Here is an 18,880-nt window from a genome sequence, read left to right as displayed (position 1 = left end):
TACAGCAAGAACTTAGTCTTAGTCGCATCCAAGTTGTTTTTGGTAGAAAAATGTGTATTTATTTATATTGTGAACATCGATTTGTGTTTTTTAAACAACATAGGATTTGTTGTAAAAAATCAATTTAACATTTCCTCAAAAGGACTAATAAATAGCTTTTGACCAATTTCAGCATAAACGATGTGTCAGGATATAGACTCACCAGACAAAACATTAGGTACACACGCACGATTATGGTTGACTAAATCATGCTTGTTGGACTAAAATGCACAAAATGCAACAACACTCAATAGATGTGTAGTTATTGATCCAGGCATGTACAAGTTGTGGCATAACATTACAATCTGTATATTTAGAGTACATATTTAAATATCATCCACTTTGACGTTGTGTCTGTAAACAGGAAGTAGTCCCAAACACAAAAATGCACGGCATGGAAGACGTCACCTCTACACTGATTATTATTATTTTTTAAGTAATAAATATCCTTTTCTTATTGGCGACAATACAAAAAAAAAACAATATCGTATACATTTGTTATATTTTTCCAATCGATCTAGTTGCTGGAATAAGAATGAATATGAAATCAAGCAATTTGACGATGTTGCTAAAAACATTGTTTTCCACCACTTAAGTCGGGCGGGCGCTAAGAGATGTCAATACTTTCGGGTGTGTTAAAAGCCCTTGGAAATGGCGTTCACATTGCCATCGTAAATAGTACCAGATAAAGAAATTCCAATAGAGGTGCTGCAAAAAAAAAGACTCATTTGTTCTTCCACTTTCTAGTTTGGTAAAGCCCTGAAAAAAAAAAACATTTGTCAAAAAATATTAAAACCAGGGAGAGAAAAAGGAATTTGAAGAGAGTACTAAAAAAAAAAAAGCTATTCATTTTTGTTACCTACGAGGCAAGTTTGAATATTTTCCAAAAAGGCAAATTAATTGCTGGAATAAAAAAAAAAAAAAAGTAAATATTTTTTCCATTTTATTTTATTTTGTTTACTATTTAGGAAGTGCTTAAGTATGCAAATAGTTTTGAATATCTGAAAACCTTCAAAAACACATTTTAGTTGAAGGAACAAGAATTAAAATATGAAATAAAGCAATTTGAGGAGAGTGCTAAATAATTCCGTTGGTTTACTTTTCCCACTTACTAGGGTGTGCTAAAGTATGTCCATTATTATATGAGTATTTTAAAGCCTTCAAAAAGACCAGAATAAAAATATTTAAATAGTGTGGAGTAAAGCCGTTTGAATAGGGTGACCTTTTATTTATTTTTTTTTACTTACAAGAAGTACGTAAATAGTTTTTAAAGCCTTCAAAAGGGCAATTTAGTTGCTGAAATAAGAATTTAAATAATATGAAAACTTGAATAGGGTGCTAAGTCCCTCCCCACACTTACTAGGGGGCGCTAAAGCATGCATGTAAAGAAATGAGGCAATATGAATAGTGTGTTAAAAACTATTTGTTTGCTTTTGTTTGGGCAATTTAGATGCCGGAATAATAATAAATAAAGGTAAGGAATAAAGCAATTTTATGGAAGAGGATTTGAATAGGGTGCTAAAAAATATATACTTTTTTTTTTCACTTTCTAGAGAGTGCTAAATTATGTCAACAATTTTGAATACGTTAAAGCCCTTAACTCATTCACTCGCAGCCATTTTCACTGAAGCAACCCCCTTCGCTCCCGACTGTTTTACTGGATTTTGAAGGCCCACAGAATATTGTGTTCTATTGCTATAAAAACATGGAACCTACCAAAAGAAAGATTAGCGTGTCTTCTTTCATCAGGAAAAAAAAAAAGTATATTTCTATCCGTTTCCGTTTTGCAGCAATTAGCATTAGAATATAGCTAAGTTTCATCATTATTCACAAATCTGTTCAAAACAGTGGGAAAAGCTTTTTTTCAACATGGCCCTGGTTGATCTCTTATACTCTGCTGCCACTTGCTGGCCGTTTTTGCTTCAACCGTTTTGTGCAGATTAGAGGCTGCATTAAAGCAGTCTGTATGCTCCAGCATAAAAAAACAACATGAGAAATGTATAAATACGTCTTTGGGCGCATGGTAATATTTAACATAGAACGTATTTATACGTTTTTGGGAGCAAATGAGTTAAGAATGAAATATTGTAAGAAATAAAGCCATTTGATTAGAATGCTAAAAACTGTTTGTTGCTAAATTGATCTTGGCTGTGGTCCAGTCCAGGACGTGTCCCCAAAGAGTCCAAACCCACATCCTGACATGTTCATGTGGGCGGGTGTCGCGGAGTGCAAAGGTCACACCTGGGTGCTGTAGGGCCTCGGCGGGGAGGCCGGGCACACGTAGCCCAGCGGTAGCGGGGTCTCGTAGTACGTGTGGAAGCCCAGACGCTCGCCCCCGTTGAGCACTTGGGGGGCGGCGCGGCGCGTGTACGGCGAGCAGGCGCGGCACGGAGCGGCGTCGGCGTCCAGCTGGTCCAAAGACACGGGCGTGATGGCGGCACCGTCGTTGGCCAGCGCCTCGCACGTGTTGCACGGGAAGTGGGAGAGCGGGGCGGACGGCGGCACCGGGGCCGAGCCGCCGTCCGCCTCAGAGTCATTCTTCTTACAGCAGTAATACTGCGCGGAGAACACAGGAGGGTTTGACAAAATCAGAATTTTTCTTACAAAATGAATTTTCACCTCAAAATTGCAACTACTTTTTTTGTGGCTTTTCCTAAAATATTACAACTTTCTATTTTTCTTACTTTTTTTGGGTGGGAACTATGAGACCTAACAATGTTTGTCTTGTGTTTACATACATTACAGTCACATAATTATAATTGTTAAAATGTTAAGCATTACATATTTTATGTTGTAGAATTAATACCTTTTTCTCAAATATTACACCTTTATATTCATAAAACTTTTTTTTCTGGTAAAATTATATTATTTCTAAAACAAATTATTTTCCCCTTTTTTTCTAGATAATTCAATTTCTAAAAAATTTTTTTTTTTAATTAAGATTTTTTTCTATTCATTTCACTTTTTGGGATTAAAAAAAGTTTACATATATATATATATATATATCCAAGTCAAAATTGAACAGTAATACATTTATTAATAATGTATATATTTCTGGAGACTTTTTACGTGTATTTTATGTGTATTTTACTTCATGTTAAAAATTATATAGCTCTTAATATGAAAGAAAAATGCACCGAGCTGTCACCAATGGCTTACAAATGCAATTATGCCATCTAGTGGCAGAAAAACACAAATCAATATCACATTTTTTTTTTATTTTATTTTTTTAACAGTACAGTACATCTTTTACTCAATTTTATGAATTTTTATGAAATTATTGTATCGCAGCTATATTTCTATTAGTTTAAATGTGTTTACACTTTTGTTAACAAGATATATATATATATATACAAAACTTTTTTCGCTCATAAAACAAACTTTTTTTCTGGTAAAATTTACAATAAAATATTGTCTTTATTTTGCTTCATAATGTTCATTATTGAAATTTTCAACAACAAAAAAAAAATCTTTCCTACTTGAAATTCCGAAAATTGGGACCTTCTTCCATAAATTGTCTGTCTCTTTTTTTCTCTCTCAGATTTTGCGTGGGCTTCATCTGCGCTTTTACCTGCAGTCGGCAGTAACAGAGGACGGCGACGATGCACAGTAGGATGACGCCGGCAAGAATTCCTCCTGCTATCACGATGGTTCCCGCTGACATTCGACCGGATCTCCATCAAACCCTGCGCAACACAAGACAACAAGTATTTACCGTACAACTTTGAAATGCTTTTCCAGGCCTTTACTGCAGCCTCTTTCAGTTCTTTTTTTTTTTTCTCTTCCGTCTTAAATAACGTAAATAATAAGTTAAATGTATAGTTTGTTGGTATAAAACCTGATTTTGATGAAGACTCAGGCCTACTTGCTTGAGGAGACAATTTTGGGGGGGAAGTGTAGCGTGTAATATGTATCAATAATTCTGGATTTTTCATTAGAGTTAGTATTTATTTCGCTTTGCCTTTTTTTTTTATTCATTTAGTTTTAATTAGTCTTTGGAGCAAATTTGTTTTATTTTTTTTCGAAAATGCTTGGTTTTAGTTTTAGTTTTAGTTTTTTTTTTTTTAGTATGTGGAGTATTTTTCAAGTGCAAGATAAAAAAAAAATAAGATCACAGAGTATTGTGTAATAAAGTAAACTCCAATTCTCACTCAACTGTTTGACCTTCTTGTGTTTGGATGTACAGCAATATTAACTCATTGACTGCCATTGACGGCTCTCGACGTCAAAAATTCATTTGAACTATTTCTATTAGTTTAAAAAAAATCCACTTTTGCTAACAAGAGTATGAAAACCTAGAATTTTTTTTATTTTTAATTTAGAACAGATATAAAATTTGTGATTAATCGTAAGTTAACTAGTGAAGTCATGTGATTAATTACAATTTTAAAAAATTAATCGCGAATGGGCCTAATTAAAAAAAAAAAAAGGGGCGTTTAATCATAATTAATCGCATGATCATTTTATATGTTATTAATGTACAATAAAAAATATAGGTTTTCATAAAAAATGAAATGAAATGAAAAATTGTTAGACTAATAGAAATAGTTCACACGAATTTCTGACGTCTACAGTCGTCAATGGCAGTGAATGAGTTAAATAAATCATTTCAAATGAACCCTGAGCGCTCATGCATGATATTAATTGACAAAGATGAAAACCAAGGACATTTCGACTCTTAATTTTTCGTTTTGTTTTCAAAACATGAGGCGTAATTTCAGTCAGTTTTATTTTTTCAAGCATTTTTATTTACTTGATTTTGGTCCTGTTTTTTTTTTTTTCAAGAAAGTTATTCAGTCCGTTTCAGTTAACTATAACAACCGTGGCATTGGTGTGTGTGTGGGATACTCCTCCATTACATCAGTCTACTAAATTATAAATAGAGCATTCCACGTTAATGCGGTTAAAGGCGATAGTGAGCCTCTTCTTCTTCTTCTTCTTCTTCTTCTTCTTCTTCTTGTGTGGCAAGATAAGAGCTCAAACCTTGATGCAGTAATTATGAAGCCGCTGTGACGTATTGCACCGACGCCGAAGGGGCCGCTCTGAATTACATGCAACACAATCAGGGCATGAGAAACAAAAGATAAAAAGTCTGCACACACGCACACTGGAATTGGCAGGTTTTTACTCTTAAAATTTTTTTTTTAATTATTATTGGTGGCTAATAGGTGTGAGGACAAAAATAGCAGGAAAATCCTCCTAGAACATCTGAATTTCATTCGGGGTTAATCAGGTGTCTGCTGACTCCCAATTAACATGAGTTTGAAAGCGATTGGTTCATTTTGCGCAATGACATCATCATCTCCGTTTATTTTTACTTTCCTTCTTGAAAAGATTTTCATTTTTTTTGTTCATTTGAGTTCTACAGGTTAGAGGGCTGTTCAATTACAATTTCAATTATTACAAAGTCGTCTTTTTTTTATTTTAAATTAATAATCATTTTGAGTTGTTTAAATTGATGCAGTTGCCCCTTTTCAAATTTTTTAAAAATAAATAATTTAATATTTTTTTGTTTCATCCTAAAGGAACTTGCATCATTATAGTGTTTGAAATAATCGTATTTGTCTTAATTTTTATTTATTTTTTTACATGTTTAAACATTTTCTTGTTTTGTACCAAAAAATCAAATGATCGTCCTAATCGCGATTTTAACTATTACCAAAAATAATCGTGATTAATATTTTCTTCATAATTGGGCAGCCTTATCACATTAACAGTGGTAAATGTTTTGAAACAATTGATCTTGTCTCTTATTTTGCTTCACAAAAAAAAAACTGAGATTTGATCAAGGGTGTGCAGACTTTTATATCCAACCTACGTGGCTAATTTGAGCTAAGTGGCTAATTGCTTGTGCTCATTTTACATCCGGTGCTAAAATGTTGTAGTGTGGTGAGTGTAGATGATGTCACAGTGTTGGAATTATGGAGGTGTGGAGGTTTCACGCTCTCCTTCCACTCCACTATTTTTAGCCTGCCTGCCTCTCTATAGACGTGTCATCGGTTTTTTTTTTCTTTCTTTCATTAGCGCTCCGAGAGAGAAAAACGTACACGTGGACGCGCGCACGCAAAAAGCGACAAAATGGGACAGCGTTTGAATAGACATTTGATGTGGACGATGCGAGGCAGGCCCGCTTTTTTGTTTTGCATCGGGTACGCAGCGGTGATGTAGTGGCTTGTCTCCATCGTCTGGTTGCCTAGCAACCAGCTGAGCAGCAGAAAAGCACTTTGGAGACAGAAGAATAAGTCGTATTGGACGCAACGAAGTAAGGTTGGTGAACTAACGAAACGGCTGTCTGGTTTTAATAAGTAAGGGAAGTTCATTCCAAACTGGTCAGCTTATTATGACCAGCTATCAACTTAACTTTAGCACTTTAAATACATACCAAAAAAAAAAAAGACAGTAAAGCTAGTGAGCTATCAAAATAGGCATCTAGTTTTAACTAACTAACTAATTAAGTAGCTAACTTATTAAGCCAACATAATTAGCCATTTGGTTTGAACAACATAAGGCTAAGTAGCTAACAAATGAGCCATTTAGTTGTTACTTATAAGGATCTCTAGCTAATACAGTAAATAAGTCATTTCGTCTAAACTAATTAAAGCTTGCTCTAGTTTCAACTAACTAAAGAAAAAAATCTAAAAATAAAACTTTCCTTACAAACTAGCACTCTATTTTTAAACTAGATAGTTAGCTAACATGGTTGTCATCTAGTTTTTAGCTAGCTTGCGCTGGACTACAAGCGGTTCCGTTGTTTGAAAGACAAACCCGATCAATTTGGACGATTTATTATTTTCAATCTGCTTTGCAGTTTCCATATACTGTAAAAATGGACAACGCTTGACATCTGTCTGCTTTGGAATAAAATGCGATCAATTGAGTTTACGTAGCATTTTCATATTCAGTTCTTCTACAAGAGGGCGAGAGGATCTCGCCATTCTTAAATCATGATAGGAAGACGACAAGCGGGAAATCACGGCTGCCTGCTTTGCAATTTTAAAGCCCTGCAGGTCTCAATTATTCACGTGGCGTTCCCGCCGACAATATTTTTCCATCAGGGGGCCAATTTAGACGGAAGAAGGAGAAGAAGAAGACCGCAATGGTGAGAATGTGGCTGCTTTAAAAGTGTGGATGATTTTGAAAGTCTCGTGGAAGAACGAGGGCTGCGTGCTGGATGAGTGCTTTAATGTGCTTCTGCTTGACAATTTACACACTTGACGACGTATGCACGCTCGGTGGGCCACGTTTAAGAATGCGTACACGCGCCTGGTACTCTCTGCACTTGAGTGAATAAACTCCGTCGTCAACTGTATGACGAAATGTACCCTTTTTGAATGGTTGTTCAATTTTCAGCACTTCCTTCACAATATACACAGCTAAATTATTATTCTGTATGGTTTTTCCTATAGTGAAACATTTTTTTTAAATAATAAAGGTATGCCTGATAATGAATAAAAAGAATGGAATCCACTTCAAATGTTACTTTACAGTAAAGACGCCTCCTATAAACGCAGAGTTGAAAATCTGATGACTGCCAGATGGTAAAACGTGCACTTAACTTCATTTTAACGCACGTTACATCACTGAATGGCCTCGTTGTTCGGAATGCGCAAAAACTCATTTCTTACCTTTTCACGCAAAATCTCTGCAACCTGTTTCTCCTCGCAAGATCGCGCAAAAAGAACCGGAACCATCACGTCATTACCCGCCCGCACGACATCATCTTCTTGTCCGCTGCTTCAGTGCCAGGAGCCGGCGAGGACCTGTGGAAAACCTCGGGGAGTCTTCCTCCGTGACCAGCGGGAGACGAGGCGGCGGCAGGCCGGCTGAGAGTCGCTCCTCGTCGGCATGGCTGCGTCCACGCGCCCCGCTCCCCGGTGGTGGTGCTGGTAGTAGTACTGGTGGACGCTCGGTTATGTATTCGGTGCGGTCCCGGCGGGGCGGTGTTAGGAGGAAGCCGCTGGAACGGAAGTGAGACGTTCAGCGTGTGATCAGCATATCTGTGGTTGTCATTGAAATCAGTCGAATAGTGGATCATATGAAACATACGGACGCAAAATATGACTAATGTCACCAATATGAAATTGACAATTCCGAACATCCGGCCATTTCTGATAATTCCGCAATGCAACGCTTCATTTCCACGGCGTATTGTTGCCTGTGACTATCATACAAACTAAATTATTATCAATGATAGTCAAACAACATTTTTATCACATATTGAAATCAAAATAATCATCGCAAATCAAATTACAATGGTCCAAAGTCTAATGATTTTGACGGCTTTTTCGCAAACCGTCATTTCACCGAGAAAATGCTGCATTCGTAGAAAGTAGGAAATCGGATCATCCCACTCGGTGTGTCTCATTTCTGATCTCAAAGCGTTCGAGGCAAATGTGAACCAGAATTATGTTCACGTGACACAACGTGATTTGGAATGACTGCGCTAACCAGAACTTTCAAATTTTTCGGAATCAGCCATTTTGTTTACATTTACCTCGAACGCTTTGAGGGCGTTACTACTCCGAGTGGGATAAATTCGACTTCAAACCTCCCTCGAATGCAGCATAAGACCGCCATTTTTACTTGTGACGTAGGCTCAGAAATGTCAATACAACTTTAATAGTCAAGGGGCAGCAGTAAATTCGAATGAAAAATGGCATGGAAAAATAGCTATTATTTTCTTTTACCGTTAAAATGTCATTTGGAATCCGTGTAGGGTGCAATGAAAATCATTCTGGAGCTAAATGATCGCCTGGGTTGTCTGTTACAGCTACAGGGTGCCACCTAGTGGTTGAATACTTACACAATATTAAATCAACATCGAGTGTAACGAGAAAAATCTTGCTTGTATGCCGCTCTGTCATTTGACACTTACCTGTGACAGCAATGTTAAAGGTGGGTGGAGGATGATCACTGCGAGGGAATAAAAGCTAGATAATACACCCCAGTGCGTGGACACTCACAACTCCTCTCCCCCATGAGGAAACATCAAGTGCTGGTTCAAAGTGCAAAAAGTCATTATTTTATTAAGTCACGCTACTTCACTCATCACTGAAAATATTCATCCACACGCTTCATTCCACAGCAAAAAGCAGCTCAGCTGACTCGTAACCGCAGTTAGGGGAAGAGGGACAGCTCTCGAATGAACGCGGTGATGTCCATGATGGCGGTGACGCCCACCATCTTGGGCGAGGGCGCCAGGAAGGTGAGCCTGGACACTTCGCCGTAAGCCGAGCCGCCGGAGCCCTCGCCCTGGGCGGGGAGTCCTCCACCCTCGTCGTCTTTGTGGTCATCATCGCCCTCCTCAACGCCAAAGCCCACCACCTGTCCGGAGGAAGGGACGGTTATGGAGCACCAAAACTGCCAAAAATAAATAAATAAATACATACAAGTGAAAATAAAAATGGATATAAAAAATATAATTCCAAAATTAAATAAAAAAATATATAAATGGAAATAAAAACAACAATATATATATATATATATATATATATATATATACATATATATATATATATATGTATATATATATATATATATGTCCTTAAATACATAAATCAAATTAAAAATAAATACAGAAATTAAAAAAAATATTTAAAAAAAATAATAAAAATAAATGGATAAAATAAATATATCAATAGAATCAAATATCAATATATAAAAACGCTCTGCTCTCATATTTGTTTATTTCATGCTGCTCTGTCAGGATGAAATGTTATTCAAATAAGGGGGCGGTCCTAAGTGGACAAGATAGTCGTCCATTGCTGGAGTTCTTTCTCCATGCAAGCCTGCGAGACTTCCTTATTCGCTGACCCGCTCACTCGACCATTGAAAGGCAGTTTGCAACGGCGGAGTCCAACCCAAGACACGTTTAGGACCGCCCCCTCAATTTGAATAAAATTTCCTGACAAAGTGTCTGCAGCATGAAATAAATAAACGTGCGAGTAGAGCGTTTTTAATGTATTGATTGATATTTAATTCTATTTATATATTTATTTTTGTATTTATTTCCACATTGATTCATATATTTTTTTATTCTCATTAAAAAAAAAAGTATTTATTTTTACTTTTATTTATTTATTTAATTATATATAAATATTTAGTTCTTTTTATTGTAGTTTATATTTATTCTTTTGTATAAAATTTGTGAATTATATTTTTTATCTGTTTTTAATTTCACTTTTATTCATTCATTTATTTTTTATTTTGGCAGCTTTGGTCCTCCATAAACGGTAGAGCTGGGCGATGAATAGATTTGAGCAATTATTAGTGATCAGGTTTTGCCAATGATGTCATTGATATATTTTTAATAAAAAAAAAACAAAAAAAAAACGAATGAACTCTGTAATCAGATTCTTGTGCAATCTGAGATGTTTGCTATTAGCTCCAAATTGCCGAGCGCCCAGCGAGCGGCGAGGACGCGGAAAAGTGTCTTACGTGAACGCTGAGTTTGCGGCTGTTGGGTCCTCGATGGTCGCGGTACCAGGACAGCAGCTCGCCGCGGCTCATCTGCTTCAAGACCTTGATCTGAATATAGAGGGGGGAAGAATCTCATGTGAATAATGTCGTCGTCGCTTAAGGGAAACAATATCATAGGGGTGTGCAGCATCTTGTTATTTTTAAAGTGCTCCATAGATATAATTGAGTTGAGAAGATATAACGTGTTGAGAGAAAAAAAGAATTAATTAATTGAGAAAAATCTTAAAAGACGCTCCCCTATGTGCGTAAAGCAACCCATTTAAAAGTGTGTGCGTGTGTGTGTGTTACCTCTCTGTTGAGTCGGTCAAACATGTATTTCTGTGTGACCACCTCGCTCCAATTTCTGTCCACCTCCTCGCCCAGGTGTGTGTCGTCACACTCCTTCAGCTTCATCAGAGTGCTCACCTGCAAAACACGCACAGAAAGAAACACACATACACACACATATATATATATATATATATATATATATATATATATATATATATATATATATATATATACGTATCGTTTATACAGTAGTCTGCTCGCGAGATGGGAGGAGTAAGATGGCCGCCCTGTGGCTTCAACGGCTTGCACGGACGGGCGTGTATCGGCTATCCAGTAGTATATAAAGATCAGTGAGACGACCACAGGAGAAGTGACAATGGCGGGTGATTCAAGTACAACAACATCACGCAAAATATTTTGCTGTAAAAGCCAAAGAGGTCGCGCAAAACACCTACGACACGGCTATCCGCCATTGCTGACAGACTGGCGGCTCGCTCGCAGTCACGCAAGAATTGGGAGCATAACGTCATCAAACTACGACAATGCGTCGTCATTGCGCTGCGGTGTCCACATTGGAACGCGTTTCGAAACCTTTCCATTCTGGAGCCCGGTTCCAAAAGATCGGTTTCACGCTCCGAAACAGCGCCGCCGTGTGGACAAACTGCCCAAACGGTAAGAAACTTGTGCGGATACATTGAAACAGGCTTTTGTCTGGACGGGGCCTTAGATTTATTCGAGGATTCATTCTATTCTGATTTATGCACACGCACGCACGCACGCACACACGCACACACACGCACACACACACCTGGGCATTGAAGGCCTGGTCAGTCAGCGCGCCAAGCGTCTCGCCAAACGAAGCCAGGAACTCTTCAATTTTCAAGTCGGCCAGCTCTGTGCTGTGAGCACATTGGTCACGAATTGGCTTTTTTTTTCCCAGACATAATACAAAAATAAAGTTCTATTGTAGTTTGATTATAAACATGTTTGAGGAACAAAAATATCATTTTATGAAAATAAAATTGGAACGTGAGGGAAAAAAACAAAAACAAATTTTAGATGGAGGAAGTCATACTTTTATGAGATGAAGTTGTATTTCACCACCCTCTTAAAATAATATACTTTTTTTTTGTGCCTTAAACATCTCTTCAGGATGCTAAAAAAATGAGTTAAACAGATCTTTCATTTCTACCCATGTGATGAAATTATTAATTAATATAATCTATTAAGAATTTGGAGTTTTCTGAAAAAAAAAAGGGAATTTGAGGGGAAAAAAACATTTTAACAAGATTTTTTTTTTTCAAAATAACATTGCTATATTTTGAGTTAAAAAAAGAGAAAAAAGATGAATTTTATGACAACATTTTTTTTTTACTATAAATCTCTATATAAACATATACAGTATAGACAGATAATCTCATTTACAGTATTATATTTTTTTTCTACCAATGTGCTGCGGACTCACTTGAACTTGGAGGCTTGCGTTTGCACTGTGATGGAGAAACCGATAATGCCCGAAGTGTTTCTGCAGGCGGGATAGACGTGGTACCTGCACGTAAAATAAATAAATAAATAAAAATAAATAAATAAATAAAAGAACGTAAGGACGCTGAGAGACGCATTGAATGTCATGCATACAACATAAGGGACCCACCCCAGAGTCTCTTTGGTGCGAAGGAAGTCAAAACAAGGCTCCTCCATAAGCACCTGAAAGAAAACAATACGAGCAATAAGTAGCGCTTTAACTGCTGGCCATTTTTTGTTCTTAGCCATCATAGCTGCACATGCAAAATGTAATTTAATTTCCCAAAGGTCTAATTTTGACCATTCAAAAAGGCACTTAGATTATGAAACAATAATACGAATTTGACTCACCACTAAGAGTTCCACCAGCGTGTGCTCCCTCAAGTCTTTGGATCCAGACTATCACATATCAAACAGATTATTAATATTATTCTCAAGCAGACGGCATCTTTAACTCAAGGCCGCTTTCATCATATTTGAGAGATCTGCTTCACTAAATCATTATGAAGTGGGGCTTGATAGATGTGTTTAATTGTGAAAACATTTGGGCAAACATACGATTATTTTTTTTACCTGCCTCTGCTATCAAATACGTGCTAAGAAGTACACACGTGGACAAAATTGTCGGTTTGAAAAAAGGAAGATCCTCACAGTTTAATGTTAAACAATGGTTTGAGAAAAAATAATAATAATTGGAATAAAAAGGTGAATATATTTTAAAGAATGCATGTGGAAAAAAAGATGACAATTAAATATAAAGTTGGAATATTTTGAGAAAGAAAATTACCGTTTATTTCTTTATATTTACTTCTCTTTTTTTTTTTTTAAGTTTTTTTTTTGTTTCCATTTTACAATCCAGTGCTATTCTTCTTAATTAGAAACAAACATTTTTGGTCTTTTAATGGGGCTGGAACAGATGAATGGCATTTCATCTTAAGGGGGAAATTCCATAAAGTCAGTTATATGTTAGTGAACAATAATATTGATATACTAAAAAATAAATATGATATACATACACAACAGAACCCCAAATATTCACGGTTTGGCACATGTCACTTTGTATACTCTGAGATTTTTTCCCCCCCAATTAAAAAAAAAATATTCGTTTTTTTCAGCAGTTTTTTTTAGGTTTATTTTTATTTTTACCCCAATGTCAATTATACACCCCAAAGTCTCCAGCCTCCACTGTATAAACAATTGGACTTATCAGTATTTTTGTGTACCTGGTAGTAGACTGTGACCTCGGAGTTAGCGTCTCCTTTGTTCAGAGACTTAACTTTACAGACGTGACGCTGCCTCGGCAACTCAACCACTCGGAACATCACTGGCACCTCCACTGGCAGCTTGGAGAACTGCAGCTTGCTATGGCGAGGGAGGAGGTATGAAAGTGTTGAAGAGGAAAGGGGAGATGGTGATGGATTCCTCATGTGCGGCGAATGCAAATGACATTGAGTGCGGCGTTTGTATTGAAGTGGTCATTAGGGAGTGTGTGTGCAGCTCACTCACTCTATCACATACTGTAGGAAGCCTCGCGACCCCTGCGGCGCAAACACAAACGTGGATAAGCACCAAGGAACAAATATCCAGAACAATCTCTTCAAGGATGCAATTTTTTTCTTCAGTTCCTTTTTTTTTGTCTTCCATTAACAAAAATAAAACAGAAGGTGTGACACTCACTTCACTGCTAAAGTTGCCCTGCACCAAACCCTCAACGTACAGCTCGGCCTTGAACCTACGGGCGAAGTCCGTCAGCTGGTCGCTGCTCAGGCCGGCCACGAGCGCCTGGTACTTCTCCACCATGGACCAGCGGCCGTGCTCCAAGATCAACAAGCGCACATCCCTGAAAACAAGAGGAAATCTTTGTGAGATGTTGTGGCCACCAGGGGGCGGCAAAGGATCGAACGTGTAAAGCACCCACTTGTTAAGCTTGGCAGGCTTGATGAGGATGTTGAAGTAGGTTTTCTTCAGCTGCTCCGAGAACATGCTGAAGACATCCGGAGGGGCCTTGAAGTTAGCCAGGTGGTCGATGATCAGGCGGAACAGCAGCTACGGAGGTTGAGGAAAGCCAGGTGGAAAAAGTACATTGTGGTAAACACTCACCAGCATCACCATTCACTGTGAAAACAGTTGGGTCAAAAATAACCCAAATTGGGTCAAAAAGTGACCAGCCCAACATTTTGGTTTATGTTTAAAACAAAAAGTTTGGTCAAGTGACTAACCCACAAAACAACCCATTTATTTTGGACAGGGCTAATGTTTTGTGTTATTTAAACTAGAAGTTGGGTCAATAATAATAATCCACAAAACAACCCAATTTTTATTTATTTTACTTAAAAACTCAATTGTTTGGGACCACCTCAACTTTTTGGGTTATTGGGTCAAAAGGCTAATTGTTTTGTGGAGAAAAAGGACAAAAACAAGTTTAGGGTTGTCGTTTTCATTTATTATTATTATTATGATTATATATATTTTTTTTATTATGTATTTATTTATTTAACAAAACAATCAGATTTTTTGGGTTGCTGTGTTGGCTATTGATTTTGAACCCCCCCCCCCAAAAAAAAAAGAAAATAAAAAACAAACAAACAAGCAAAACAAACAAGTTTGGAGTTGTTAAAAAATTTTTTTAATTTTTTTTATTATCATTCCAATTATTTATTTATTCACAATCCGATTTTTTTCATTTTGACAACCAAAAATGAAAAAAACTAAACTAAACTATATAAATTTATGGGTTGTTTAGTGGTCTATTCCTTTTGGCCAAAAACATTTTTAAACAATTTTCTTGGGCTGTTTTGCATGCATATTATTGGTTACACTTATTGGTTTAAAGAGTTAACCCAAGCAGTTGGGTTGATCCCTTTTGACCCAATTTGAAAAAAAAAAAGAAGTTTTTATCTCAATACTGTTTTTAGAGTTTCACCTCTAATATTAGACTTAGCGATGGGTAACTTAAATGATGGAGGGGGCAACAATTTTTCAACAGCGCTTCTTATTCATTGTCGCTTGTATGACCAAAATGCCATTTTAAATATGGATGAAATATGTGAAAATTGCCACTCGCTTCACTGACTCACGGGCAGCTTGTCGTCAAATCCTTTGACCTTGATGACGACCCCGTGCTCGCCCGCCACCAGTTTATACTCCAGCTGGGCCACCTCGGCCTCATAGGCGGGCTCGGCCAGATTGTGGCCCAGGATGTTGACCAGCAGGTCCAACAGCACCACGCTGCAACGCAGGGAAGGGAGCAAGCGATGCGTGCGGCAGTACAGGGACGAGAGGCGGCGGCGGCGGCGGCGCAAATGTCTTCAAGTGAAGGCGGCTGCACTTACTTCTGAGCAGACTGCTGGATTACAGGCGAGATGAGGTGAAATCTGATGTAGGCTGCAGACGGAAGATAATAATAATTGTGGTCAAAATCCACTTTTGCCTCATCATGGAATTTTGTCAAATGGCCATCTTTAACTCTTTGACTGCCAGATGTTTTCAGAAAAGGGATGCCGTGGGTGCCAGCCGATTTAAGCATTTTTGACTGATCTTTCAAGGTCCACAGAAAATTATGTGTTTGGACTATGGAAACACACATACTACCAAATGAAAGATTGGACTCTCATCTTTCATCAGAAAAAAAAGTTTGTTTCTACCTTATTCCGTTTTTCAGTAATCAACAATAGAAAATGGTTAGTTTCACCTCTGTTTTGAAAAAAACGTCTTTTAACGTCTTTGGCACTCCTCCATAGGATTTTACTAAACGTTATTTAACGTTTTTGGCAGTCAAAGAGTTAAGAGTGATGACTTAAACACACCTTTGAGTGTTTTGAATTTGTGATCCTTCTTGTACCATAGGCAGCCTTTGTCGCTGTTGGTGATGCACACGGGGAACTCCGTGTCCGGGCAGTCTGAAGGCTTCAGGGTGAAGTTGGAGGCTTAAAAAGAAAAGAAAAAGAAAAGTGTCTCCATTTGGTGATTTAGTTATGGTTTCATGGACACCACATTTACATTCTTAAAACTGATGGGTTAAAAATAACCCAAACTGGGTGAACTCGCTAGCCAATGCTGGGAAGTTCATATGCAGCGCACTGGCTTGAGGATTTCACCGACAAAGGGTAAAAACGACCCATATTGATAAGTTATAGCTACCAAGAAATGGCTTACCAAGTTGTCAGTACAATAGTGGTTAAATTAGTGCTGTAAAATAATTAAATTGTTTTAATTAATTAATCACAAAAATATTCTGTAATTAATCAAGATTAATCGCGATTTAATCACATTTTTCTACTACAATGTTATTATAAATATTGTAACAAATATTTACTGGAGTAAAATATTGGAATTGGAGGAAAATAATTTGCTCTTAGATGCCCAAAGAGAGCTGGGAAAGGCACCAGCATGGCCGGCGCTTTGCAAAGTACGTAAATTATTTTAGACATTTTCAACAAGTGTCAAGCAAAATAAAGCATAAAGCAGACTTTAAAAAAAAAAAAAGAAAAAAAAAAAAAAGGAAACGCATATGTAAACTGAGCTTGTTTCTTAGAAAAACTGTTTCAATGTAAAAAAAAAAGAAGAAGTTGAAAGACAGAAGCATAATTATGCTGGAATTATATCAGCGATAACGGAGAAGGGATGAATGCTAATATCCTTCCTGTGTTATTAGCACGGCAGGCAATTGAATTGGAGCTTAGTAGCATAAAAGATAACTTCACCAATTAAAGCCGCAGCAATAACAACTCTATTAGAGCCCTGATTATTAACTAGGGAATGTCACAATGACAGACTGAACGCTATTGCTCAAACCCGGTACTTGCCGTAGAAATGGCCGACTCCTCAGAGAAAATACTCTGCGTTACATATTTTGCATGTAGCATTTGTTGTCCAAAATGGGTCAATCTCCCCCCCAAAGCGTCTAAGTTGAACCTTGTTGAGAACACTGCGGTCATAAAGGGGTGATGGAGGTGGTCGGCGCCGGCGCTCAGGCTACACCGCGGCGACAAAATGTTGATTCATTGCGCTGTGCCGGTTGCGACCCGACACGCAAACTGCTGCGGAATGTTCCAGAAAACCCCATTTTTCTTTCTTACCTCTGTCGGTGTCAAACACAAATGTAACATTCAGGAGTGTCACTACTATCAACGGATCGCCCTCTCTCACAGTCAATAAAGCAGGAAACGAATATTAAAAAAAATGCAAATTTAATGACGAAGCCTAAACCATATCATAACCAGATCTTCTAACAGCGTAGCTTATTCATATTAGAAAATTGCCAAACACGAAATGTCACTGGTTTGATGTTATATCTTGTGACAGGGATGTGATTTGACCAAATCTGAAAATTTAGCCGGGGGTCTGGGGGCCGCTGGCACCCAGCTAGGTCCAGGGCAGTGCCCTGGTGGGGGGACAAGGGGGGCGAAACCCCCCGGAGCTCATGGGTTTTCCGTGTTTTTAAGTACTTTCAATGCACTCACATGACAAAGAAATAGACAAAACAACAGCATAAATTTTCAATGTATATTGAACTATCCCATATAAAATGGCAGTTTTAGTCAACTCAAAATCAGTCACATTCAAAAACATTGGACTGTCTTTGCTTTTAAAAACTATCACTGAGAATATCATCATATCTAACTAATGTGATTACTAAGTTAACACATAAATAATGTTGAAGAGTTCAAATTTCATGAACAAATAATTGTATCATGACCAAATGAAAAGTAACTCATATTAGAGCATACCACAAATGTCTTTGTTATAGCAGAAGATGTTATCTGTCGGAGTCATGTGCATACACAATGAACTACTAAAAAAAAAAAAAAAAAAAATCGAATTTTTTTTTTTGGGGGGAGATAAAAAAAGCGGAATTCCGCGAATTAGCAGAAAAATCACATCCCTGTTGTGAGTTCCTGCATTGTTTTATTGTGTTTACCGTCGTTGTTATTGTGTGAATGCCTACTTTTGTTTTTATTATCATATCTTTTTATTGTCCGTCAACTACTTCTACATTTCTCGAGCGATTCAAACCATTCCAACTTCAACATGTTCCAAAAATTTACGCTTCATGGGCTATTATTTTTCTCATTCCTACATGTCCCCATTTCCCCACAATTCAACATTTTGTTTCCCCCCAAAAGTCTCCATTCATTTCAAATGAGACATTTAAAAAAAAAATGCACTCCCATTCAAAATTCAAAGTGTTCAGCTCATTCAATTCATCTCGGGATTCATCTTCAAATTTCACATTTTTCCTCTTAAATATTTTACCCCCAACATTTCTTAGGGTAGGAGCTTGGGTTAAGGGTAGGACTACCTAACCTACCAATTACATATTATTTACCATTTATTTTCAATAGCACATTCAACATAACAGATTCAAACAGTTCCCATTTGAAATTTAAATCTTTCAGCTCATTCATTTCACCTTGTGAACATATACAAAAAAATCCACATTTTTCACATTTTCACCAATATTCAATCCATGCATTTCTATCTCTACTATTTAAGGTTGTTCTATATCTTTCAATATCATTTAACGTCATCCCAAATACTGTATTAGCATTCAACATAATTTAATATG

At 37.2% G+C, this 18,880-nt stretch overlaps 2 protein-coding genes across 3 annotated transcripts in view; both read right to left on the bottom strand.

The window, feature by feature from the left end:
• Positions 1-15: 15 nt before the first annotated feature.
• On the bottom strand, positions 16-9,020 carry LOC144048738 (protein FAM163A-like). The gene is made up of 4 exons (XM_077561010.1): positions 8,915-9,020; positions 7,665-7,996; positions 3,611-3,725; positions 16-2,595 (listed from the first exon to the last, which is right to left on the bottom strand). The coding sequence occupies exons 3-4, from the start codon at positions 3,701-3,703 to the stop codon at positions 2,275-2,277; spliced, it is 414 nt and encodes a 137-aa protein (XP_077417136.1). The 5' UTR covers positions 3,704-3,725; positions 7,665-7,996; positions 8,915-9,020; the 3' UTR covers positions 16-2,274.
• An 18-nt stretch (positions 9,021-9,038) lies between these two features.
• LOC144048665 (nardilysin-like) overlaps positions 9,039-18,880 on the bottom strand; it is a 28,494-nt gene continuing 18,652 nt past the window's right edge. The window contains exons 18-31 of one of the 2 annotated variants that reach the window (XM_077560885.1): positions 16,119-16,238; positions 15,645-15,696; positions 15,390-15,540; positions 14,231-14,358; positions 13,990-14,152; positions 13,819-13,850; positions 13,536-13,674; positions 12,664-12,711; positions 12,443-12,495; positions 12,254-12,337; positions 11,597-11,687; positions 10,807-10,923; positions 10,477-10,566; positions 9,039-9,363 (exon numbers count right to left, since the gene is read on the bottom strand). In XM_077560885.1, coding sequence (XP_077417011.1) covers positions 9,157-9,363; positions 10,477-10,566; positions 10,807-10,923; positions 11,597-11,687; positions 12,254-12,337; positions 12,443-12,495; positions 12,664-12,711; positions 13,536-13,674; positions 13,819-13,850; positions 13,990-14,152; positions 14,231-14,358; positions 15,390-15,540; positions 15,645-15,696; positions 16,119-16,238 — 1,475 coding nt within the window. In that variant the 3' untranslated portion in view covers positions 9,039-9,156. Of the gene's footprint in view, positions 9,364-10,476; positions 10,567-10,806; positions 10,924-11,596; positions 11,688-12,253; positions 12,338-12,442; positions 12,496-12,663; positions 12,712-13,535; positions 13,675-13,818; positions 13,851-13,989; positions 14,153-14,230; positions 14,359-15,389; positions 15,541-15,644; positions 15,697-16,118; positions 16,239-18,880 lie in introns of those variants that run through there. The other variant, XR_013293399.1, reaches the window with a different exon arrangement.

Source organism: Vanacampus margaritifer, chromosome 1 (genome assembly GCF_051991255.1).
Source record: "Vanacampus margaritifer isolate UIUO_Vmar chromosome 1, RoL_Vmar_1.0, whole genome shotgun sequence".
NCBI classification, from domain to species: Eukaryota; Metazoa; Chordata; class Actinopteri; order Syngnathiformes; family Syngnathidae; genus Vanacampus; species Vanacampus margaritifer.
This window is presented reverse-complemented; position numbering and strand designations above follow the sequence as displayed.